Raw genomic sequence first — 26398 nt, 5'->3', positions numbered from 1 at the left:
TCGCTCTCGCCGCTTCCAATTTCTTGAAGAAAGTCCCTGACACCGGGGTACTACAGAGGAGTCCGCCCACCCATGCGTAGAGCCTGGGATCCTTAGGCCATCATGCCGGCTGTGGTTCCTAGGGACCTGTATCTCGGCGCCTCGTTGGGGGAGCTTAATAAGAAGGCCGAAGTAAAGCCAGAGAAAATAAGTACCAAGAAGTAGGTGCATCTTCTACTTTAGTGAAAAGCACGTTAAGCCTGACTGGTAATATGCTCTCAAGGTGATGCATTTGTTTTCTACATTTTTTGCCTTGATGTTACCAAAAGGGATAGCAAATATTATCATTTAGAAAAGTAATACAGTAAAACCTTGGTTTCTTGAGCATAATTCGTTCCAGAAGCATGCTTGTAAACAAAAGGCATTGCTTGTATGTCAAGTTTAACATTTACTCAAATGTTTTGCTTGTCTTGCAACAACAAGCAAAGAATCCAACAGAACAGCAGTCAAATGTTGAATCGAAGAACAAAAGCAAAAACTGCAGGGATGGTGTACAAGAGCCAAGTCTTTAATGAACAAATGTAAATATAGTCATCAAACAGTTTGTATCCAAAAGGGGTTGGTGAACTGGGATACAAACTGTTTTATGTTATCCAATTTAAAACTGAAATCATATATATATATACGCAGATGACATTACAATTATTATTCCCATAACCTCACTGACTCAAGAGACAGAACAGTTCATCTCATCTGTCCTTATTAATGGATTACACAATTTAAATTAAAACTGAATTCGAATAAAACTAAGTTCTTTTTGGCAAGTCCTAATAACAAGATCACGAATATCTCTTTTTTTAAATTTTCATTTATTTATTAAATTTTCCAATATAAGCAATATAAATTTACCCCTTCCTTAGACCAATGTTCTTCAACCACTGGTCCGTGGACTGGTGCTGGTCCACAGAAATTTTCTGCCGGTCCATCGGGACCAAGACAGTGTTCTTCAGCCGCCGGTCCACGGTGCGATCGACACGGCGTCTTCAGGCCAGCTCCCTGAGTGCTGCAGTGCACAAAGCTGTGGGAAAATGCTCTTACACGCATCCTGCACCTTAACTTGGAAGCCTTTTCTCCGATGTCACAATGTCAGAGGGAAGGCTTCCAGATGAGGCGCGGGACGCGCACAAGGAGCCGCTGCCCACACCTTTGTGCACTACAGTACTCAGAGAGCTGGCCCAAAGATGCCGCGTTGATCACACCATGGCCCTGCCCGAAAATAACACCGGAGTGGGGGAGGGGCAGGCCAGAAGGCAAGGCACAACATATAGGGAGAGACAACGGTAGGGGGAATGCTTTTATTTTTTAATTTAGTGATTTGATTTACATCTGTCTGTTTCAAGAAGAAATGCATTTGTTTCTTTTCCTCTGGGGTTGTACTGCTTGCAGAGTCTTGCATCTTAGGGTTTGTTTGTAAATATTAGTACTTTTAGTTTTTAGTCCTGCATTTGCATGGGGGGTTATTTGTTTTCTGGTAGGAATGAATGTTGAAAAGCATACAGTGTGTTTTGTGTATTTAATTTTGTGGTTAACCATTATGTGTTGTTAATACGATTTTATTGTGTGTGTGTGTGTATATATATATATGTATATATATATATACACACACACATATATATATATATATATACACACACACACATATATATATATACATATGTGTATATATATATATATATATATATATATATATATATGTATATATATATATATATATATATATATATATATATATATATATATACACACACACATACAAATAGCCCCCATAATAGTACTAATTGTAACACTATTTGTTATACATTTTTCATATATATATATGGGCTAAGTCGTGGGACAGACCCCACCCAACTCCACCCCAGACCCTACCCCCATAATAGTACTAATTGTAACACTATTTTTCTATATATTTTTCATATATATATATATATATATATATATATATATCTTTTTGAGGAATCTTTTTATTTGGAAGATAATAGATTTATTCAATGGAGGAATATTGTTAGGGGAAATTTTTAAATTCTCAATTAAGTATCTTTTAAGGAAATCTGTAGACAGTATTCCTGGAGATAATGGAAAATTCAAGATACGAAGATTTAGGGCTCCTTTTATCAAGCTGCGGTAGAGGTTTAACGTGCGGAATACCACGCGTTAAACCGCCTGCCACGCTAGTCGCTAACACCTCCATTGACAAGGCATTAGTTTTTAGGCTTGCCGCGGGGGTTAGCGCGTGATGAAATGTCCGACGCGCTAACCCCCGTAGCGCACCTTGATAAAAGGAGCCCTTAATCTTCGGTTGTAGTTTTCAATTTGTTTTAATTTATTATGTATAGAGGAATTGGATTACAGGAATTTATATTTTATATATAAATATATATAAATAAGCAAAGTCTTGCAATACGAGTACATACAGCATATACGTGTTGCATCATCACAACTGAGCCGATGGTTCTTCTCTCTCTGACGCTGTTCTAAATGAGTGAGGTATTGCAATACGAGTATGTATAGTATTTTGTATTAAAAATTTTGGGTTGTGAAACGAATCATCCGAGTTTCCATTATTTCCTATGGGGAAATTTGTTTCGATATACGAGTGCTTTGGATTACAAGCATGCTTCTGCAATGAATTATGCTCGAGGGAGGTGGGTATTTCTTTGTATGGTTCTATTCCCTTATGAAATGTTGGTTGGGTGGATGTTTTTTTTATTCTTGTATGGATTTTCATTGATTATAAATCCATATATGATTAATATTATTTGTATAGATACTGAATTGCATTTTTGTTGGTTTTGAAGCTCAAAGATTTACCCCCCCCCCCCAAAAAAAAAAATATATATATTTTAAAAGTCATTAACTGTTTTCAATGGTCTGGTCCCATATTCTTCTTGGAAGCCCGAGAGGTGAAATGAGTGATATAGTAGGGTAGCTCGAAGAGGCAGTGCCTGATGAAACAATAAAGAAGGAAAATTTTTTTGAATTGAGTCCTATTAGATTAGATAGCTACACAACGCTAGGTTTCACATTGAATCCATCACCCAGCAAAAGGTTTAAGGCAATAATGTGCAGTGGTAGCCAAAGAAAGCAAACAGAATACTAGGCATTAGGAAAGGAATAGAATGAAAACTGAGAATATTATGTCTTTGTATCACTTCATGGTGTGTAACAGTACCTCTTTGTGTGTTGTGTGGAGTTCTGGGTCACCACGTCTCAAAAAAAGATATACGTAGAATTAGACAGAGAAGGGTGACTTGAAAGTAAGAATAGCCATATTGGGTCAGACCAATGGTCTATCTAGCCTAGTGTCCTGTTTCTAACAGTGACCAATCCAGGTTACAATACATAGTAGAAGCCCAAATAATAGCAACATTTCATGCTACTGATCCAGGGCAAGCAGTGAATTATCTATAGGCGCCTAATTTCCGTTTTTGTTATTCCTTTTATAAGGCGTTACCTATCGAGCACAGAATCGCATATAAACTTCTGCTATTAACCTTTAAAACCCTCGAAACTAAACAACTGGAATTTATTAATAGACTGCTGATTCCATATTGACCTCAAAGAAGTCTTCGGTCAGTCTCCCAAAATAAAATTTACTTGTAATTCCATCTTTAAGACCTTTCGCGCTTATTTTCTTGGTTATGGCACCGTCTTTATGGAACTCTACTCCCATCCATTTAAGTGAAGCTTCCTCCTTAAAGTACTTCAAATCCAGCTTAAAAGCATTTTTGTTTAAAGATGCCTTTGAGCTTTAACCGTCCTTGTAAGGACAAGTGTGGGATGAACACAGAGGATCTCTAATCAGAAAATAATGGGTATACATTGCAGGAACTAAGGCCAGTACTGGGCAGGCTTGCACGGCCTGTGTCCTGTATATGGACATTCAGTTGAGGATTTTGATGGCTGGGATGGTTAAGATGGGCTGGAGTGAGCTTTGATGGAGACTCCAGTAGATGGAACCTAAGCACACTTCTGGGCAAGGCTCTGGGTTTCTGCCCCAGAAATATCTAAGAAAAAGGACCATTGAAACTAAATTAATTTATATAGCATGTATGGTTGGGCAGACTGGATGGACTACTCGGGTCTTTATCTGCCGTCATTTACTATGTTACTATGAGTTTTCCCTTTTCCCATTTTTCAAATAATTCGATTCTTCTTTTTTTACTTAAAGAATTTGTTTCCCCTACTGTATTTCCTTTTTTCCTGTTCTTTCTTTAGTTCTACCCTGATTCCTTTTGTTCCTGTTTTTGTTTAGTAATTTTATTTTGTCCTGTTATGAATCTGTGGTTTAAATGTGGGTTTTTTTGTCTTGTTACTTTTACTGTAATGTCTTTTTATTGCTCTGTAAACTGCTAAGATGTTTTGATTTGGCGGTATAACAAATTTTTAATAAACTTGGAAACTTCTTGATTCTTGTGAATACAGTTGATAGAACTGATTAACACAAGAAGATGCTTATTTTGTCATCAACACAACATCAGAGGATTACAAAACATTTAAGAATATCTTTTGAACACAAATTCAAGGCTGTGATAAACCACTTGCATTTGGAATACAGGGGTATTCTCTGGACATTGGGTGTATGTGTGTATGAGTAGCATCAATGATTGTAGTATGATTATTTTATAAATATAAGTATATTAAAATTTCACTATTTAAAATTTTGTGAGCTTATGGCAGATTGTTATTAATACTTAACAGACTCCTTTTTTAATGAATGCATATTCATTAATAATAATAATAATTATTATTTTTATTTTTTAATGAATGCATATTCATTAGGGATATCTTGATAACCTGAATGATTGGGGGCCCTCCAGGACAGGTTTGAGAAGCATTGCAGTCTAAGACATACTGATTTCAGTTTAAAATAGGTCCAATTAGCAGTAGGTCGCAAACATTTTTTTATCATAGGCCCATAGGCTTCCTTTTCTTTCTATCTTTTTCCATGGCCATTTCTTTTCAACTGAAGTTAATACTTGTTAAGGGCATTCTGTGTCGCGTCAATTTCTCTAACCACTTGACGTATGGAAAATTTAAATTTTGCTATTCAACTTTCTATTAAAAACAAACTCATAATGAAAAAGTGTGAATTTAATGATATTTATTTAAGACTTTTATATATTGCCTAATATCTAAGTGGTTTCCAATATAAAACATTCATAAAAGATCTGTCATAAAACACAAAAACATACATAGACAACCACTCTTCTCATTCATATATAATGGCTGTATGCCAAAGACAGTATGGGAATGTTTTGTCCACATTGCATGTAGGCATCAACAAAAAGTTGTCTTTAAAAACTTCTTAAATTGAGCACAGTCTGTGCATAATTGCAAATATCCCTGCAAATTATTCCACAAGTGTACGCCAGCAATACAAAACATTTTAGTTTTTAAATTACATAGCGCACCCCTGTTTCCTTGAGAGCTGTTAATCTCATTCCTCCCTCAAATCTCAGTCTTTCCAGGTCTGTAGATCTCTCACAATGCCCCAAAACATGCTGGGGCTGATTTAAATAATACCTGGTGGACCAGGGGCAAAACTTTGTACTGTACCCTTTGTTTTATTGGTAGCCAACAAAGCTTTAAAACAGGCGAGAGATAATAATACTAATAACTATTTATATCCCGTCGTACCTTTTCAGTCCAAAACGGTATTCAGTAAAGTGGAAACACAATGTGGATACCGCATGTATCGATACAAGTATAGAGAACAGGGAGATTACAGCATTGGTTTAGTGGGAGAGAGTGAGAAGAAGGTGGGTTGCAAAGGTAGGAGGAGGTGTGTGTTGGGAGTGTAGTTAGATTAGATGGGAGTTTGAAGGATTAGATAAACTTGTTGAATAAGGGTTTTCAGAGTATTTCTGAAGGATTGGTATGATGGAGAATTCAGGAGAAGGGCACTTAGGGTGTTGTTCCAGATGCCTGCCAGAAAGGATAGTGTCCTGTCAAGGAATTTTTTGTATCAACATCCCTTGGGAGTGATGAATGAAAATAGAAGTGTTTTGTGTATCAGTAATCGGCCTAGCTACCAAGTTCGTATTATTCTGATAGAAAAAGTGTTAACTTGTTGCTGGTATTTATATGTACAATGATCATTTATTATGCAATTTCTGCTTATTGTCTAGCTATGTGAAGAGTGCCTGTACAGTCTTTAAGAAAGCAGAAGAATGCCGGTTGGACAGGGATGAAGAGAAGGCCTATATTTTCTACATGAAATATTTGTTTTTATTTGACCTTATCAAAACAAGGCCTGATTTCAAGCAGCATCAGGTACAGTTGCATTTATGGATCTAATTTTATACTGGAGCAAAATCAAGCGAGCTGCTGCCTTTCAATATATTGTGTTAGCTGAAAGTAATCTGTGGTAAGGCAACACTTTCTACTCTCATTCTAACCGCTATGAGCATGCGTGATCCAAAAACATCAGATCTTAAAATATTTTTTGATATTTTTCTGTGGTTGAGTGGAAATAAGGGACCTTAACAAATTTGTCAGTGATTCTTTTTCTTTGGACTAACAATGTACAAGTATTTTTGGCAAGTTTTCAAGAGTTGTCCTCTCCATCAGGTCAGTTGAGAAATGGTGTTGCAGGTTTATGTTGAGAAATCGAACTCCTGAGAGAATTATGAATTAATGAGACTAAAGTTTTATATGACCTTTTAATAATCCTGAGTGTTCTGTCACAGATCAATATTAATGCTCTGCTTCTTGTTTTAGGACTATTTCCAGTCTATACTCGGACCTTCAACCATTAAAAAAGCAATTGAGGAAGCTGAAAAACTCTCAGAAAGTCTTAAAAATAGGTGTGTAAGCCAGGAACAGCACAGTCTTGCCACTAATACTTTGTAAAGTTTTACAGAGCTTAGTTATTTCCTTCTTCAGTGATTCCTCCCATATGCCGTATCGGGAAGAACTGATGTATGCACTGTTTTATTCATCACACTAACCTTTCTCTGAAATGGTAGTCTTCTGTGCCACCTTAACTAAACTGCATGAAATGCTGCTCGTTCTTAGAGATACAGAAAGCAGCTACTTCAAACATTCAGCCACCTCTGGTTTTTAATTAGTGTATAAGTTTTAGAGCAGTGTTCTCCACTGTATGACCCAAGAACCAAGTGCAGTGTAGGAGTTAGTGCACTGTGTGGTCCAAACTCATCGAGAACCACCACAATGCCAAAGGAAAAATAGAGTACCTGGAGAAAGTCTATAGAGAAGCTGTACCAGGAATATATGAACAAGTTAACAAGAGAAGGAGCCCAACACCACCCACCGAGTTTATACTTAAAAGGAGAACATGTACAGAGCAAAATAAAAAGTGTGGGCTCGCTGGGTGGAGCAGACTCACCAGGCAGAAAGGAAACGGAGAGATGCACAGAGCTCAATACGAATGTTTAAAGAAGCATTCACATTGACGTCCTACATTTTCTGACTCCGTTTATTAATTAGCAAGGAAACACAGATTGATTCCCTCCCCTTTGTTTTTCCCTTAAATGTTCTTCTTTTCTTTGATAATTGTATTTCACAGCTTTTAACCTTACGATTCCCATTTAGTCAAATTATCCTAATTTTAGTTTTGTTTATCTGTGTTGTATTTTTTAATCCCTGACTTTTTTTTTTATTGTAATTCGCTTAGCAGTCTAGATAAGCAATTTTATCAAATTTTAATAAAACTTGAACTTGATAGAAAAAAGTGCACACATGAACATTAGTCTCGATTTAGTACTATTGCGCGCAAGTTTCAAATTTGTATTAGTTTACTCCTTTTCTGTGTCTTAGGTATGAAGAGGCTGAAGTTCGGAAAAGGCTTGAGGAAAAAGAGAGATTGGAAGAGCAGCAGCGGAAGAAGCAGGAAGCAGCAAAAAATGATGGACGTTATATGGCGAAGCAGTTTTCAGGAGACATACAAGATTCCAAAGAAAAACCTCAAGAGGTATTCTGTTAGCTTCTGAAATTCATAAATTTTTGAGGCCTTGTGTTTAAAAAAAGAGAAAACAACAACAAAAAAAAACCAACCATTATTCCAAAATTTCTAATGACCAAAGAATGTGGAGAGAAAACAAGTTAACAATTAAAAAAAAAAAAAATCCTGCATGGCACAATCAATTTATCCAAAATGGATGGTTCAATATTTTTCAAAAATGATTTCTCAATTTTTTTTAAACCTTTTATATTTTTCTGTTTGTGCATTTTATTTGTAATAATTTTAATGATGAAGATGAGGATGAAGCAGGAAACTACAGGCCGGTGAGCCTCACTTCAGTTGTTGGAAAAATAATGGAAGTGTTGCTGAAAGAAAGGATAGTGTACTTCCTTGAATCTAATGGGTTACAGGATCTGAGGCAACATGGCTTTATAAAAGGTAAATCGTGCCAAACGACCTGATTGAATTTTTTGATTGGGTGACCAGAGAGCTGGATCGAGGACATATGCTAGTTGTAATTTACTTAGATTTCAGCAAAGCCTTTGATACAGTTCCTCATAGGAGGCTGTTGAACAAACTTGAAGGGCTGAATTTAGGACCCAAAGTGGTGAACTGGGTTAGAAACTGGCTGTCAGACAGATGCCAGAGGGTGGTGGTTAATGGAAGTCACTCGGAGGAAGGAAAGATGAGTAGTGAAGTCCCTCAGGGTTCGGTGCTGGGGCCGATCCTGTTCAATATGTTTGTGAGTGACATTGCTGAAGGGTTAGAAGGAAAAGTGTGCCTTTTTGCAGATGATACCAAGATTTGTAACAGAGTAGACACCGAAGAGGGAGTGGAAAATATGAAAAAGGACCTGCAAAAGTTAGAGGAATGGTCTACTGCCTGGCAACTAAAATTCAATGCAAAGAAATGCAGAGTAATGCAATTGGGGATTAATAATCGGAAGGAACCGTATATGCTGGGAGGTGAGAAGCTGATATGCACGGACAGGGAGAGGGACCTTGGGGTGATAGTGTCCGAAGATCTAAAGGCGTAAAAACAGTGTGACAAGGCAGTGGCTGCTGCCAGAAGGATGCTGGGCTGTATAAATAGAGGTGTAGCCAGTAGAAGGAAGAAGGTGTTGATGCCCCTATACAGGTCATTGGTAAGGCCCCACTTGGAGTATTGTGTTCAGTTTTGGAGACCGTATCTGGCGAAGGACGTAAGAAGACTTGAAGCGGTCCAGAGGAGGGCAAAGGAAATGATAGGAGGCTTGCGCCAGAAGACGTATGAGGAGAGACTGGAAGCCCTGAATATGTATACCCTAGAGGAAAGGAGGGACAGGGGAGATATGATTCAGACGTTCAAATACTTGAATGGTATTAACGTAGAAAAAATATTTTCCAGAGAAAGGAAAATGGTAAAACCAGAGGACATAATTTGAGGTTGAGGGGTGGTAGATTCAAAGGCAATGTTAGGAAATTCTACTTTACAGAGAGGGTGGTGGATGCCTGGAATGCGCTCCCAAGAGAGCTGGAGGAGAGTAAAACTGTGACTGAGTTCAAAGAGGCGTGGGATGAACACAGAGGATCTAGAATCAGAAAATAATATTAAATATTGAACTAAGGCCAGTATTGGGCAGACTTGCACAGTCTGTGTCTGTGTATGGCCATTTGGTGGGGGATGGGCTGGGGAGGGCTTCAGTGGCTGGGAGGGTGTAGATGGGCTGGAGTAGGTTTCAACGGAGATTTCAGCAGTTGGAACCCAAGCACAGTACCGGGTAGAGCTTTGGATTCTTGCCCAGAAATAGCCAAGAAAAAAAAATTAAAATTGAATCAGGTTGGGCAGACTGGATGGACCATTCGGGTCTTTATCTGCTTTCATCTACTATGTAATTCTCCACAAGTCCTAAAATAAGTTTCCAGTGCAATAGGGATGGCATGTTGAAACTATTCCCGTGAATGTACTGCAGAAAGATGTCAATCTCGGCTTTTGAACACCACCTCCTTCTCCCTGTTCTCTGCTGCCTCCTTCAGTTTCTCTTTCTAAAGGTGAGCATAAAAGGTGTCTTCTGATCTCCTTCTTTTTTATTTTGCGATAGTTTTGCAGTTTTTCGCTCTATTCGTGTGTTTTTTTTCAGGAAGTTAGAGCTCCCTTTTGTTAAGGGCCTACTTTGTCTGCGTGGAGAGGAGCAGATTTTAAATCAGCTGGAAGGTGTATCCGCTGGGGACCTGAATCAGCCAGCCTGCTGAAGATTCATGGAGCTCGGGGTTCATTCCCCCGGTGTTTGGAACTCTGAGCCATTCACCTAGCACCAAAGGTGTTGGAACAGAAAAGGCAGTCTGAATGTTCTTGGACAGTGCCATTCCAGTAGCTTACATAAACAGATGGGAGCACCAGAAGTGCTCCCTTACATCTGGAGGCTCAGATGTTGTTCCAGTAGGTGGAAGCCCATCTTCAGGCTCACTCAGAAGCCCAAGCAGCGGGAGTGGAAAATGTACAGGCCGATTTCTCAGTCGGAAAACTCTAGACTCGGGGGAGTGGTCCCTATCCCAAAGAGCGTTCAGCCTCATTTTGCTGCGCTGGGGAAGGCCAGAGATGGACCTGATGGCATTAGCCAAGAATGCAAAAGTGAAATGTTTTTACAGCTGAAGAGGCAAACCAGGAAGCACAGGATTGGATGTGTTTGTTCAACCTCGTGGGCTGGGCAAGGGACTTGTGATCTTGGTAGCCCAAATCTGGCCTTGTTGGCCTTGGTATGCAATCTTGTGCGTCTCCAAGACATATCCTTAAGCGACCAGTGCATGTGGGTCTTCTCAATCAGTCCAATTCCCAAGGAGAACCCAGATTGCTTTGGTCTTACGACATGGCTATTGAGTGCAAGGGCTATTCTGAGGTAGTCATTGTTTCTTTCCGAGCAGAGACTCAATCAACATTTTGTGGCCTATGCTAAGGCATGGAAGGCTTTCCAACCCTGGTGCTCCAAAGATCAGGTTGAGCCTTTCATGGTGCCAATTCTGTGATCTTGGCATTCCTTCAAGCCAGATTAGAAAAGGGCCTAGCAGTGGCATTTCTCAAAGTCCAGGTGGTGGACCTCTCATTCTTCCAGGCTCAAAGAGAAAAACAATCTCTGGCCTCTCACCCTGATGTGACCCCGGTTCTTGAAGGGAGCGTTCAGCTTGTAACCTGTCCAGAATCAATATCATTCTGAAGATCATGTCTGAGCCTCCATCCAAGCCTCTCCACAAGGCTGGACCTCCTGGTGGCAACAGTCTCCGTGAGACAGATATCAGAATTGCAGATTCTTTCTTAGAGTCCTTCCTAAGGATCTCGGGCTGGGATTTCTCTGAGCACAAGTAATTTCTTTTCTACTGAAGGGTGTGTCAACTTTTCATGTCTGCCAAGTGGTTCGTTTACCTGCTTTTTATGCTACTGGTTCGAACAAGCAAGATGAGATCTTGCAGAGGCAAATGTGCAAAGAAAGGACAAATGAGTATTGCCTTTCTGACCTTCGTTTTGTACTAACTAGTCAGTCTAGACTAGGCAGACCAGCTTCCAAGGTTTCTATTGCCAGATGGATTCGCATGGCAATTTCGTCGGTGTACATTGGCTGTGGCAAACAGCAACCTATTTCTGTCAAAACTCATTTGACCAGAAATGAAGCATGGAAGGATGCTGTGTTTGGGTCCTCAGTCTTGCAGGCAAGCTCATCTGTCTCTCCCTAGACAACTTTGGTACATCACTTAATGTACGGACTCCTGTGTATATTAATGGAAACAATATTATCCAGGTAAGAACCTATTTTCATTATATTCAGTTACAGAAGGTGCAAGTCACTTAATCCTCCACTGCCCCAGATTAGATTGTGAGTCCACCAGGACAGATGGTGGTACTTCAAGCATTTTCCCTATATAAACTGCTTTGAGTGTGGTTGTAAAACAACAAAAAGGTGGTTTACAAGCCCTAATCCCTTCCCCTTCCTTTCTTAAAATGTTTGCCATCTAAATTGCAGGTGACGGGACAAAAGTACGCTGGACAAAGCCGCAATGACATTTCAGCACAGACAATTGCGTGTAAGACTCCAGCTGCTGTAAAAGTTAATTTTAAAGTGCTCCGACGGGGGGTGTGGGGGGAACCCCCCCACTTTACTTAATAGTGTTCGCGCTGCCGTGTGAGGGGGTGCAAACCCCCCATTATACACAAAACTTAACTTTTTCCTAAAAAATCAGGAAAAAGTTAAGTTTCCTCTATAATGGGGGTTTCTCCCCCTCCATGGCAGCACAAACACTATTAAGTAAACTGGGGGGGGTTCCCCCCTCACCCCCCCCCCATTGGAGCTCTTTAAAATTAACTTTTCTGGCGGCGCAGCTTTGACCCGCGCGCGAATGACTGGGAACCCCAGCTTCACTGGTTCTCAGCCCACTAGTTGAACTATTAGGTTACTCCACTCCACTGGAACAAGCATCTAACGCTCTAACAACTATGAGCTTGGGAGACACATATTGTGTGTCTGATTTTGAAACTTACAAATCAACCAGAGAAAGCAAAATCATTTGTTTTATAATGGGTATTCTTTATAGACGGAAGATTAACAAGGCACGCAATCCTTCCTGACTTAAGAGTTAATTCTAAGCTTTAAACTAACTGGGAAGGGCCACACATTTAAAACTTTACATCTATTTGGTTAATTCTGCTGTCTAATAACTCTGTCGCAAGAGTGTACTGCTTTGAGCTGTATTAAACAGTTAAGAAGTTTGATAAACGACTTTATACATTTTATCTTTCAAGTACCAAGTCATTAAATACATTTTGGAATGTATGACCTAGAGATTATGAAATGGACTTATATAGGTAACTCTTAGGGCTCCTTTTACAAAGGTGCACTAGCCAAAAAACTACCACCTGCTCAAAAGGAGGCGATAGCGGCTAGCGCATGCGGCAATTTAGTGCGCGCTATTCTGTGCGTTAATGGCCCTAGCGCTCCTTTGTAAAAGGAGCCCTTAATTTTTGTTCCTTTTTATTTCTGGGAAGATATTTAAGATTAAGCTGTGGTGATTTATCTTTTTCGTACTAAGTGTCAAAATTCTTTTTCACCAACCTAGATTAATGGCGAGAAGAAAGATTTAATGGAAAAAGATAAACCAAGAAATGGTAAGTAAAATGCATGTTTTATTTTTCACATTTTCATAATTTTCCTGTTCTTAATTTTTGATAGGCGACATCCTATTATACTATAGGTTACAACTAAGTTCCTTATCCTTATTGCTATTAGGACTTGATAGGAAACCTCTTGATTGAAGCTTCAATTGAGCAAATTAGGTTATATTAGAAACTGTTATTTAAAACAGGTATAATATGGTCATGGAAATATTGATAGTATGGGGGGATATTTATTTGTTATATTTATAAGAACATGTGTTTGTAATCACAAGTGATTTGTGAAAATTGTTGTATTAATTTTTAATTACACTTGTTGTAAGAATTAAAAAGGAATAAAGAATTTTTTTTAAAAAAGAAACTGTTATTTAACCTTCCAAATATAAAAACAGGAAAGGCTTATAAAAGTAATGACCAGCAGATTGAAAACATGGCAGTAGCCATACAAATCAGGGGTGTCCAACCTGCGGCCCTGTGAAGTATTTTGTGCGGCCCCGGTTGAGGGCGATGCAGTGTTTTCCTCTGCTGTCTATTCAGAGATTCTTTGTTTCCCTGCACCAACCTTTTTACATCATACACCCAAGACAATTTCAAAAAGCCTACATGATGAGCACATAAAATGCTGCTGTTGACACTCGGCTCCCTTTATTTACTCTACTTGATTTACAGTGCCACCCTTGATGGATAAACCCATCAGAGTGGTTTCCAATAGTAGTTCCAGCCTATGTGCCTGAATAATGTATAACCCTAAGGTCTATCAGCTAAAACTTCATGTACCAACACATTGAATAAAACCTATAAAGTAATGCCACGCTTAACAAAAATGGAGGCTAAAGAATGTATTTCTCTCCCCTCCCCCCAATAGACACAGTGACACACTCTAGATTTTATGTAGAAGAGAATCCTAGCAAAAAAGTGGGGTTTAGTCCTTTCTTAAAAATGTTCCCATCTGTGTTAAGAGGAGTTGAGAAGGGAGAGAATTCCATAATGCTGGTGCTAGAGTTAAAAAAAAAAAAAAGTGAACCCTCAAATGGAGATTATCCAAACTCAGGACAAGAATGGTATCCCCAACCAATTTTAGGTTTCTGATCTCATTTTTGGCAGTGTAGTACAGAATTAAAATCCTAGACAAGTATTGGGGTTGGCCCGAATAAAAATACTGTACTCTTTGCTTAAAACCAGGGTTTTAAATTTCATGTAATAAAAACATGGCAGCCATTGAGCCTCAGGACGGGGGGGGAGACCATATCAAATTGTTAGCCCAAGTGATAATCTTAATTGCTAGGTTCTGGACAAGTGCAAAGTGATGCATGTGGGAAAGAGGAACTCAAACTATAGCTATGCGATGCAGGGTTCCACATTAGGAATCGCCGCCCTGGAAAAGGATCTAGGTCCCGGATTATGAGGATACTTTGAAACCCTCAGCTCAGTGTGTAGCGGTGGCCAAGAATGGCAATTCTTATGTCCTTATGGATGGTTTGAAGTCTGTTGATTAGTATATGTTAGGCAGCCTACTAAAGAATTTGCATAGACCTGAGCATGGACAAGTTTATGCATAGAAGACTTATTGGCACATGATCTAACGGACATAATGAGGCATAAAGCATTTTTAAATTATCAAGGTGATACAAGGATCAAAAGACAGTTGGAAATCTAATGTAATCCCTAAATTTGCTGAGAGGTCAAGTATGGCTTAGTAATTGTGGCGCTATAGAAGGTGTAGGCAGATAAAATCCGAAACTATTGGGTTGACAGATTGAGTTCAACTGATAATCTTCCAACCATAAGAGATTTTCTGCAGACTATCACTGAACCTAGTGAGTCTGGCTGGCTGTTTAAGATCTACATAACTACCGTATTTTCACGCAAATAACACGCACCCGTATAAAACGCGCACACGAATATAGCGCGCAGAAATCACGATGATTTGCACAAAAACTTTGATATACCGCGCTCACGGGTATACCGCGCATGCTGCCCGACGCTCCTTTCGCCCGCCCTGACTTTCCGTGCGCTGTCCCGACTCTCCGTTCACCCCCCCTGACTTCCGTGCACTGTCCCCCCTTGAAGGTCTGTCCCCATCCTGAAAGCCTGATGCCCCCCCCCGACGTCCGATACATCCCTCCCCCCCCCCCCCCCGAAGGACCGCCGACTCCCCAACAATATCGGGCCAGGAGGGAGCCCAAATCCTCCTGGCCACGGCGACCCCCTAACCCCCCCCCGCACTACATTACGGGCAGGAGGGATCCCAGGCCCTCCTGCCCTCGACGCAAACCCCCCTCCCCCCCAAGAACCTCCGACCGCCCCCCAGCCGACCCGCGATCCCCCTGGCGACCCCCACTACCCCCCCTTCCCCGTACCTTTGGTAGTTGGGCCAGAAGGGAGCCCAAACCCTCCTGGCCACGGCGACCCCCTAACCCCACCCCGCACTACATTACGGGCAGGAGGGATCCCAGGCCCTCCTGCCCTCGACGCAAACCCCCCTCCCCCCCAAGAACCTCCGACCGCCCCCCAGCCGACCCGCGATCCCCCTGGCGACCCCCACGACCCCCCCACCCCCCTTCCCCGTACCTTTAGTAGTTGGCCGGACAGACGGGAGCCAAACCCGCCTGTCCGGCAGGCAGCCAACGAAGGAATGAGGCCGGATTGGCCCATCCATCCTAAAGCTCCGCCTACTGGTGGGGCCTAAGGCGCGTGGGCCAATCAGAATAGGCCCTGGAGCCTTAGGTCCCACCTGGGGGCGCGGCCTGAGGCACATGGTCGGGTTGGGCCCATGTGCCTCAGGCCGCGCCCCCAGGTGGGACCTAAGGCTCCAGGGCCTATTCTGATTGGCCCACGCGCCTTAGGCCCCACCAGTAGGCGGAGCTTTAGGATGGATGGGCCAATCCGGCCTCATTCCTTCGTTGGCTGCCTGCCGGACAGGCGGGTTTGGCTCCCGTCTGTCCGGCCAACTACTAAAGGTACGGGGAAGGGGGGTGGGGGGGTCGTGGGGGTCGCCAGGGGGATCGCGGGTCGGCTGGGGGGCGGTCGGAGGTTCTTGGGGGGGAGGGGGGTTTGCGTCGAGGGCAGGAGGGCCTGGGATCCCTCCTGCCCGTAATGTAGTGCGGGGTGGGGTTAGGGGGTCGCCGTGGCCAGGAGGGTTTGGGCTCCCTTCTGGCCCAACTACCAAAGGTACGGGGAAGGGGGGTAGGGGGGTCGTGGGGGTCGCCAGGGGGATCGCGGGTCGGCTGGGGGGCGGTCGGAGGTTCTTGGGGGGGAGGGGGGTTTGCGTCGAGGGCAGGAGGGCCTGGGATCCCTCCTGCCCGTAATGTAGTGCGGGGTGGGGTTAGGGGGTCGCCGTGGCCAGGAGGGTTTGGGCTCCCTTCTGGCCCGATATTGTCGGGAAGTCGGCGGTCGTTCGGGGTGGGGGTGCGAGTGGTCCTGCCGGGGGGGGGGGGATGTATCGGACGTCGGGGAGTCGGCCGGGCAAGAGGGCTTGGGCTCCCTCTTGCTCCGATCGTGGATGCGGGTGCGGGTGGGAGCGCGTGCGAGCGGTCGTTCGGGGTGGGGGTGCGAGCGGTCCTGCTGGGGGGGTGAATCGGGCGTCGGGCGGGGTGGGAACTATGTTTTAAAACTTTGGTATACCGCGCTCACGCATATAACGCGCGAGGGGTATGCGCGGTAGGTAAAAACGCGTATAACGCGCGCGTTATATGCGTGAAAATACGGTAATCAGTTGGATATTATTTGCCAAAAAAAGCAGAAATACTAAATTCAGCTTTAACACAAGAAGGGCTCAAATACATATTAAAAAGCAACAGAGAGAATAAAGATCCCTGTGAAATTCTGCAAGGTAGCTTATGAATTTCAGAAATATGAAATTGTTCTAGTGCAATGTGTCCTGAACACTAGGTTATGTATCTGAACCAGCAAGTTCAAAGTTCAGGCTACCGTGAAAATGCTACTGATTTTTTGGGCCATAGAGCTGGTCCCGGACTTAGACTTGAGCTCAAGTAGATACTCCATATACTTCATCATGTTCCTGGTGGCGATTACATTGGTGAGACGGGGTTCCAAGTTCTTTCCTGCAGGGAATGGTTCTTTAGGTTCACAAGCTGGGCTCTCTTTATGCATGATTCTGTCTTTCTTACTGAAGGTAGTCTCTGCCTTCCACATCCATCAAGAAGTTTATTTGCCCACTTTTCACCCTATGGAGTCTAAGAAAAAGGATAAAGTGTTGCATTTGCTGGATATCAAGTGAGTGTTTCTTCGGTACTTGCATTACCAGTGAGTTTTGCCTTTCGGATCACCTTTTTGTTCTCACCAGTCATGCCAGCATCTAAAGCCTCGATTTTCCAGATGAATTAAAATGTCCATTTTCTCCGCATATGTGGGGTAAACAACATTCCACTAGAGGAGTTGCTGCATTGTGGGCGGAGCTAGGACTGTTTCGTCCAAGGAGATTGTAGAGCAGCTACATGGTGTACCCTTCTTTCCTTTACCAGGTTTTGTAGGGTGGATGTAGCAGCCTGGAAGGACTCCACTTTCAGGGTCTCTGTCTTAAAGACAGGCCTAGCGGGCCCACCCTAAACTCTTCTACTACTAATATTACTACTATTATTTCTATAACGCTTCCAGACGGAACTGCTTTCAGTTCAGGACCACTAGACTCATTGCATTAGAAAGATTAGGTTCTTACCTTGGTAATCTTCTGTCTTGTGGATGTCTAGTGGTCCTGAAGCCCAGTCCTATGTATGGACTTTGCCTGCTTTCTGCCTAAGGATCAATCTGGTTTGGAAGAATTTTCTGAGAAAAAAAGAATGATGCATATGTAAATCATCATGATCATACAGTCTTGTTTAAGTCTTGGCTTATTAGCAGGTCTTGCATGTAGCTATGAGCTCTATACGTAATTCAGTGCTCATTGCACAAGTTTGAATGTTATTTCCTATGTTTGTTACAAAGCAAAACAAAATTGTAGTGTAGTTGGGGATTTCCCTGTTTTCCTTCTTCCTGTTATGTCTTATTACGGTGCTACTTGGATTGCTTTTTGTACAAACTAGAGGGTGCAAGATCAGCTCCCTGGGAAGGAGGTGGAGTTGGAAAACATGATTGACATTTTCTGCAAGCAACTTGCTGGTTCAGATATCAAGACCTAGTGTTCAGGGCCACTAGACACATCTACTAGAAAGATTACTGAGGTAAGAACCTAATCTTTATGTGTACAACATGCACATGCCAGAATATGTCTTCTATTAATTTTGTGGTCATAATAACATAACTCAAGTTGTAGGAATAAATTGTATGAATCCTGGTATCTAGGTAGATGGTAGATATTTCTGTTGTCTTACTTGTCACTTTTCTTTTTCATGTTTAAGATATACTTTCCAAAGGAGCAATCACTGCTGAAGAGTTGTTTGCTATGATGAAGGACCAGAGCATAGATGTGATCATTATGGATTCTCGCAGTATAAAGGATTATCAAGAGTCTCATATCCAGAGCTCTGTCAGTATTCCAGAAGAGGCCATTATGCCTGGGTATAGAATGAACTTTATAACTGTATCAATATAACTTATCTAACCTTAAGTCTCATGGGAAGAAGACTATTCACTATAAAGTGTAACTTATGCCGAATAGACTTTTCATAGAATTGAATATAGGTTTTTTTATGTACTGCACAGTATTCTCAGCCATTGCTTAGTGTTTATAATAATGAAACTGAATTCTAGGTAGTACAAGTAAGCCAGAACAGGGGTATCTAATGTCTTTCCTCCTAACTCTGCTACGTAGTTAAGTTTTTGGGATTTCCCCAATGAATATGCATGAGGTAGTGCATGCAAACAGATGGTATGTATGTACATTATAGAAATCCTGAAAACCCGACTATGCTGTTGGCCTTGAGGACCGACATTGAATTCTTGTGCTTTTCATCATTGAAAAATAGGATTGAATTGGACACACAAAAGGTGTGAGATCATTGGACAGTGCTGGGACAGAACAGCTCTTCCAAGCATGTACAGCAGCGAGACATCCAGGCAGCAATGTCGGACAGGCAGGCTGAGACTCTGGTCTGGGTTTCAGTAGAGATTTGGCACAGAGAGGTAGATCTGGGAATGATCAGCATAGAGGTGATACTGGAAGCCATGGGAGGAGATCAGCAAAGTGAGCAAGTGTAGATTGAGCGGTCCCCAGAAGAGCCTTGAGGTATACCAATCAATAGTGGGGAAGGCTGTGGAGGAAATAAACTGTTACCTTGGCTATTCTGAAAATATTTGTGAAATACAGTATTTAAAATCACTAAAACTCTCATTAATAGACGTTTTCTGTCTATACTTCCATGGTCTTGTGGGTCACATTAAATTCAGTGGGGGGCAGCAGGTTGCCCACCCTTGCTTTAGTCAAAGTCAAGTTTCATCCGAACAGAGCTACTGCTGCTACTGTAGCTCTCTCAAAATCCACTTCTCTGCCACGTAGCTAGCTGGTTATTGTGCCATACCTTCATGTCGCACTACTGCTTGGACTAGGCCATTGGCCATATATTCAGTAGAGGAGTACTGAACATCAATTGAGAACAAGTTAATCAATGACAGTCAAAAGATAATGTCTGCAACTGGAGAATCCCTGAGCTTGAGAGTCACAAAATTATGTGCCTAATTTAGCTCTGCTTGCTGAGAGCAGAAGTAATTACTTCTATAATAGCTGTTCTCTGTAGTAGTATTAAAGCATTCATTCTCACCCATTAGTTCCTTCTTAGACTGAAGGGGATCTCTCTGCATGTGGGAGGGGCTGTGCATGCTGAACATTTCTACATGAATTCTGAGAGCATTTCTGGTCCAGTGTCATCAGTTACATCATTCACTTGTGTGCCTGACTTTAATCCTGTGTATTGTTGAGAAGTACAAAACAAAAGCACAAAGTTCCTGATTCTATATAGGACGCCCGGTCTCAGCAGCCGCCTAAGCAGCTTTTGAGAATCGCACATGGGCGTCTTATATAGAATTGCTTCTGTCCTACCGAACAGACGCCTAACCACCCAGATTCTCTAGTCATCCTCCATTTCGCAGATGCTGTTTAAAGAATTGCGTTGCTGCTGAGCTGATTGCGGCAAGGGAATCTTCCTGCTGTGATCAGCTGAGCGGCAGCGGCAGGGAACCCTTGAACCCCCCCCATACTGTCCGCAGCAGGAGGGATGCCCACTCACTCCTCCCCTTCTTATCAAGCTACTTGAATGTGTTGTTCACCGCTATTGTCTGAACTTCCTTTCATCTCAAGCTATTCTTGACCAATAGAGCTTTCACTCACTGCATTCCACAGAAACTGCCCTTGCTAAAGTCCGTAATGACCTGTTCCTTGCCAAATCCAATGGATTCTACTCTAGCCTCATCCTTCTTGATCTGTCTGTTGCCTTCACTACCACTTACTCCTCAATATGCTATCATTCCAGGGTTCTGTTCTCTCCTGGTTTTCTTCTAGCTCTCCTGTTGCACTTTCAATGTATGCAATGGTAGATCCTCCGCCACTGCTATTCCACTGTCAGTCGATATACCTCAAGGCTCTGTCTTGAGCCCTCTGCTTTTCTCCAAATATACCCACTCCCTCAGTGCACTGATCTCCTCCCATGCTAATGACTCCCAGATCTCGGCTTCAGCAAAGGAAGATCTTGCTTGACGAACTTGCTGCACTTTTTCGAGGGAGTTAACAGACAGATAGACAAAGGTGGCCCAGTCGACATTGTATATCTGGATTTTCAGAAGGCGTTTGACAAGGTCCCGCATGAACGATTACTTCAAAAAAATTGCAAGCCATGGGATTGAGGGTGAAATACACATGTGGATCAAAAACTGGTTGGCAGATAGAAAGCAAAGAGTGAGGGTAAATGGACAATACTCGGACTGGAAAAGCATCACCAGGATTCGGTGCTTGGGCCTGTGCTCTTCAACATATTTATAAATGACCTGGAAATTGGAACGACGAGCGAGGTGATTAAATTTGCAGATGATATGAAGTTATTCAGAGTAGTAAAGATGCAGGAGGATTGCGAAGACCTGCAACAGGACATAAACACGCTTGAGAAATGGGCTGTGGCATGGCAAATGAAGTTTAACGTGGCTAAGTGTAAGGTGTTGCATGTTGATAACAAAAATCTTGTACACGAATACAGGATGTCTGGTGCAGTACTCAGAGAGACACCCCATGAAAGAGACTTGGGAGTACTGGTCGACAAGTCAATGAAGCCGTCCGTGCAATGTGTGGCAGCGGCGAAAAGGGCAAACAGAGTGCTTGGAATGATTAAGAAGGGGATCACGAACAGATAGGAGAAGGTTATCATGCTGCTGTACCGGGCCATGGTACACCCCCACCTGGAATACTGCGTCCAGCACTGGTCGCCGTACTTGAAGAAGGACACAGTACTACTCGAAAGGGTCCAGAGAAGAGCAACTAAAATGGTTAAGGGGCTGGAGGAGTTGTCATACAGTGAGAGATTAGAGAAACTGGGCCTCTTCTTTCTTGAAAAGAGGAGACTGAGAGGGGACATGATTGAAACCTTCAAGATAATGAAGGGAATAGACTTAGTAGATAAAGACAGGTTGTTCACCCTCTCCAAGGTAAGGAGAACGAGAGGGCACTCTCTAAAGTTAAAAGGAAGTTCTTTTTCATCCAGAGAGTGGTAGAAATCTGGAAAGCTCTTCCGGAGGCTGTTATAGGGGAAAACATCCTCCAGGGATTCAAGACAAAGTTAGACAAGTACCTGTGGAACTAGAACATACGCAGGTAGGGCTGGTCTCAGTTAGGGCGCCGGTCTTTGACCTGGGGGCCACCGCGGGAGCGGACTGCTGGGCATGATGGACCACTGGTCTGACCCAGCAGCGGCAATTCTTATGTTCTATCCATACCAGACATCTCCCCAGGAATCCAGACCCGAGTCTCAGCTTGCCTGTCTGACATTGCTGCCTGGATGTCTCACCACCTTCTAAAACTGAATATGGCTAAGACCGAGCTCATTATCTTTCCACCTAAACCCACCTCTTTCCTCCCCGCATTCTCTGACCGAGCTCATTATCTTTCCACCTAAACCCACCTCTTTCCTCCCCGCATTCTCTGTTTGTGGGTAACACTTTCCTCCTCCCTGTCCTGTCAGTTCACAACCTTGTCATCATCTTTGACTCCTTTCTCTCCTTTTCCACTCAGATCCAACAAACCGCTAAAGCCAGTCACATCTTCCTCTATAAAATTAACCAAAATCTGACCTCTCCTTTCTGAGCACACTACCAAAACCCTTATCCACACTCATCACTTAGACAACTGTAACTTGCTTCTCTCAGGCCTTCGCTCAACCACCTCTCTTCCCTTCAAAATTCTGCTGCATGATTTATATTCTGCCAGAGCTGCCTTACTCACCGTACCCCTCTCCTCAAGTTACTTCATTGGCTCCCCATCCTTTTCTGTATACAGGTCAGACACCTCTTACTGACTTACAAGTGCATTCACTATGCAACCCTCCAATATCTCTCCTTACTTATCTTCCCCTATGCTCTCCCCCCCTCCCCCCCCTCCGTGAACTCCATTCATTGGGTAAGTCCTTCTTATCCACACCTTTCTCCACTGCCAACGCCAGACTCTGTCCCTTCTATCTTGTTGTGCCATATGCCTGACAGACTGTCTACTTCAATATTTCAAGCTCCGTCTCTAGTTGTATTCAAATCCAAGCTAAAAGCCCATTTTTTTGAGGCTGCTTTCAGCTCCTAACTTCCACTCACTGTAAGATACTTATGTCCATCCTATCATTCTCTCTGCAAGAAACTCCCCAACCCTAAATGTCCTGTCTGTCCAAATTAGATTGTAAGCTCTTATGAGGAGAGACTGTCTATTGAGTGTTAAATGTACATTGCAGCCTATGCCTTTCAGCGCTATAGAAATGATAAATAGTAGTAGTAAGAATGGCTTGTCCTTGGAGGCAGGGCATTTGTTTTCTAGCATTTTTTATTTACAAAGTAAATATTCTAAAACACAAAAGTAATCATAAAATAAATTGAATAAGGATACTGGATTGGTTAAAATGATATGGATAATATATTAATATTGCAGAGTCACAGCTAGTTGGATTGAAGCCAAACTCCCAGATGATTCTAAAGAACTGTGGCATAAAAGGGGACATGTTGATTACATTATATTGCTGGACTGGTTTAGTTCTGTAAATGATTTAAAGGTTGGAACAACTCTTCAGAGTCTAAAAGATGCACTTTTTAAGGTTAGTACATTTGACTTCTCATATCATCGTAAATATTTATTTATATGTCGTGAGGGGTTGACAGTGCTGCTGTGTGGAAGATCTGGATTAAATTCTCAAGCCCATCTTCTGCTTCCAGGGCTAGCTAAGAATGCCACAGAGGCACTATTCATAGTCCCCAGGAGGAATCTCCTGGTGTAGAAAGTTAGGGTTTGCACATTTGCACATAATTATATGATCACATTGGAAAAGGAAACCTGTGGAGCCAAAAAAAAGGATCATCCATGCTGGGGAAGATAAGTGCTGGATGTTCAACTTCTTTAGCACTCTCCAGACCAGTAGAGGTTAACTTTACGAATGGGTATATATCTAATCATGACCAGCAGGTGGAGACTGAAAACAAAACTTTGGGACAGTATATCCTAGCCCCTCCTCTCTATTTCCCTCAGTCTTCTTTCAGTCTCCAGCAGGTGTTGAGTGATCTGTACCCATCTCCCTTGGTAGGGCTGTTGGAATTTGTTTAGGGGGTTTATTGTCCCTGTTTTTAGCCGGAGAGCAGATACAATATACAACAAGGGGCCAATAAGTGCGATGATGGTCCCGGAATGATCTCACTGTGGCTCTTTTGCAGGAGATAAGATTGAGCACTTATTAACAGTAGCAAGAAATAATTTTAATATATAACTATTAACATTAACTTCATGAGTAGAAAAGTAAGCACAATGGTTTCTTTGAAAAATTGAAATAAAAAAGCTGGTAATTAATTTGAAGTAGTACTATAATACGTACCGGCAATATAAATTATATACTCCTAACTATATATAGTAGTAGAAAGTTAGGAGTCATACTTTCAGGGTTCTAAAAGAAGCTTGAATGAGTGGTCTCCACCTGAGACCATCTCTGCAGTATAGAGGTTTATGCTAGAGCAGGGCTTAATTTGTTTGCAAAAAGGAAGTGGAACTGTGGAGCCAGGGGAGGAGGGCAGGTGTATTAGTGGTATGAGCAATTGGATAAGAGGAATTGGTTTAGGGAGTACACTTCTCCCTCCATATTCGCTGTGATAGGGGATTAATAGAACCGCAAATACGTTTTTCATATGTTATTCGCTTTTTTCTATTAAAAACCATCGTGAATATGGTGAAACCACGAATAACATGGTGGGAGACCTGGCCTGTTCCTGAAGGAGAGGCAAAACACAGTGAAGAAAGTGCTGGGAATCGGCGATTTTCTCTGTAAACACTTGGAATCAGCGATTTCTCTATGCAAGCTGATGTAATTTGGGGGGAGGAGCCAGCAAGCTAAAAACCGTGAATAATCGAAACCGCGAATGCTGAAACTGCAAATACAGAGGGAGAAGTGTAGACTGGAATCTCAAAAGAAGTGCTGGGTAAAGGGAGAATTTTGGTTTCTGTCAAAAATTCCATGCATTTTGGGTTAATTTTGGTGCCAAAACCAAAATTTGGTCAATCCTTTATTTACAACCAAATTAAAACAACCTGAGATTTTAAAAGCTAATAATTTATGCAGTTCTCTCTGAACTAAACCACATAAATCATTGTGACTATTCACTACGTAATGTCTTAAATTATTGAAGTATTGCATCATTTTATCAAAATTTTTTGATAATAGAATCAGAGTTTTTATTTGTCCATTTAGATGCATTTTTGTAATAGTTTCTAGTGCAACATATCTAGTGCTCCTGAACACTAAGGTCTTGTATTTGAACCAGCAAGTTACTTGCATAAAATTATCAATCATGTTTTTCAACTCCACCTCCTTCCCTGGGCATGGTTCCTGCCCCCTCAGTTTGTTTTCAATACAATACAGTGTCTTATATACCACATTTTCTGCAAGGAATCTATGCAGTTTACAATAAGAATTATATCAAATTTAGAAGTTACATTATTAGAGTGGGGGTGGTTGTTGGGAGGAAGAGGTTAAGAAAAGAGTGGGGGTGGTTGTTAGCAGGAAGAGGTATGTCTCTTTGATTTTTTCCTGAAGTCTAGGTATGTGGTGGGTTGTTTTAGTTGTATTGGTAGTTTGTTCCAGATGTGGGAAGTTTGATATTCAAAGGTAGTTTCAAACATCTTCTTCCGCTGTATTTTTGAGGTGATTGGAGGGGTGTTTGAAGCGTTGTGTTATGCGTGAGTTGAAGAAGGAATGTGTGACTTTGATATCAGATGTTAGTTCCTCCGAGTTTTCTCCATAGATTGCTTTGTGAACCATGCAGGTTATCTTGAAATGGATTCTCTTGTTCATAGTTAGCCAGTGCAGTTGTTCCAATAGTGGACTTACCCTTTTGTATTGATTCTTTTTGAGGATTAGCCTTGTGGCTGTGTTTTGTAGTAGTTGGAGTCTCTTTCACTCTTTTCTGTAATGACCCTTTATATTGAGTTGCAGTAGCTGGTCTCTGTTAAGGCTGGTCTTATTGCTCTCAGCTGTCTCATTTTAATTACAAGCAAGCTGCTCAGAAACATGTTTCAGCCTCTAGCGGAGTGCGCTTTAAATGCGATCAGTGGTTATTTACATAGTCCAGGCGGAGAAAATGCTATCTTAATCCATCTGGAAATGAAGGCTTTAGATGCCAGTTTCCCTTTATTGGCCTGACTGATGAGAACAAAAAGGTGATCCGAAAGGCAAAACTCATTAATTTCTAGGTACTGAGGAAGCACTTGCTCGACATCCACCAAATGCAACATTTTAGCATTTTTCTTAGACCCCGTAGGGCAAATGGATTTCCTGATTGACATTGAGAATTCACAGAAGCCATTCACGAAGCTGCTCGGAACTCGGCAATGACCAACCTCGCGTTAGCAATGGGGCAGGAGTGGAGAAAGCTCGCTCCTGCCCGCTACACCGCTGGACCACCATGGATTCCAGTGGCAGAGGAGGTACGATAGAACAGGGAGAGGGGACAGGGGACAGAATCTGTTGGCCCAGTGGAGGCCTGCAATAAGATGGGAGGGGGGCGACTGGGCGCTGGCCTGAATATAAACCGGGACCTCCATTTTTGGGCCAATTTTTTTGGCCCCAAAATCCCGGTTTATATTTGAGTATATAAGGTATTTGAAAAAAATAAAGTTAAAATTGG

The 26398-nt window shown here is 42.1% G+C and overlaps 1 protein-coding gene across 2 annotated transcripts in view; it reads left to right on the top strand.

Moving 5' to 3' along the window:
* The window catches only part of USP8 (ubiquitin specific peptidase 8), a 73849-nt gene that overhangs the window by 404 nt on the left and 47047 nt on the right, over positions 1–26398 (top strand). Inside the window, exons 2-8 of one of the 2 annotated variants that reach the window (XM_033919975.1) lie at positions 19–200; positions 6168–6312; positions 6760–6845; positions 7819–7972; positions 13045–13093; positions 18457–18616; positions 23166–23328. In XM_033919975.1, coding sequence (XP_033775866.1) covers positions 103–200; positions 6168–6312; positions 6760–6845; positions 7819–7972; positions 13045–13093; positions 18457–18616; positions 23166–23328 — 855 coding nt within the window. In that variant the 5' untranslated portion in view covers positions 19–102. Of the gene's footprint in view, positions 1–18; positions 263–6167; positions 6313–6759; positions 6846–7818; positions 7973–13044; positions 13094–18456; positions 18617–23165; positions 23329–26398 lie in introns of those variants that run through there. The other variant, XM_033919976.1, reaches the window with a different exon arrangement.

This window comes from Geotrypetes seraphini, chromosome 14 (assembly GCF_902459505.1).
Source record: "Geotrypetes seraphini chromosome 14, aGeoSer1.1, whole genome shotgun sequence".
Lineage (NCBI taxonomy): Eukaryota > Metazoa > Chordata > Amphibia > Gymnophiona > Dermophiidae > Geotrypetes > Geotrypetes seraphini.
This window is presented reverse-complemented; position numbering and strand designations above follow the sequence as displayed.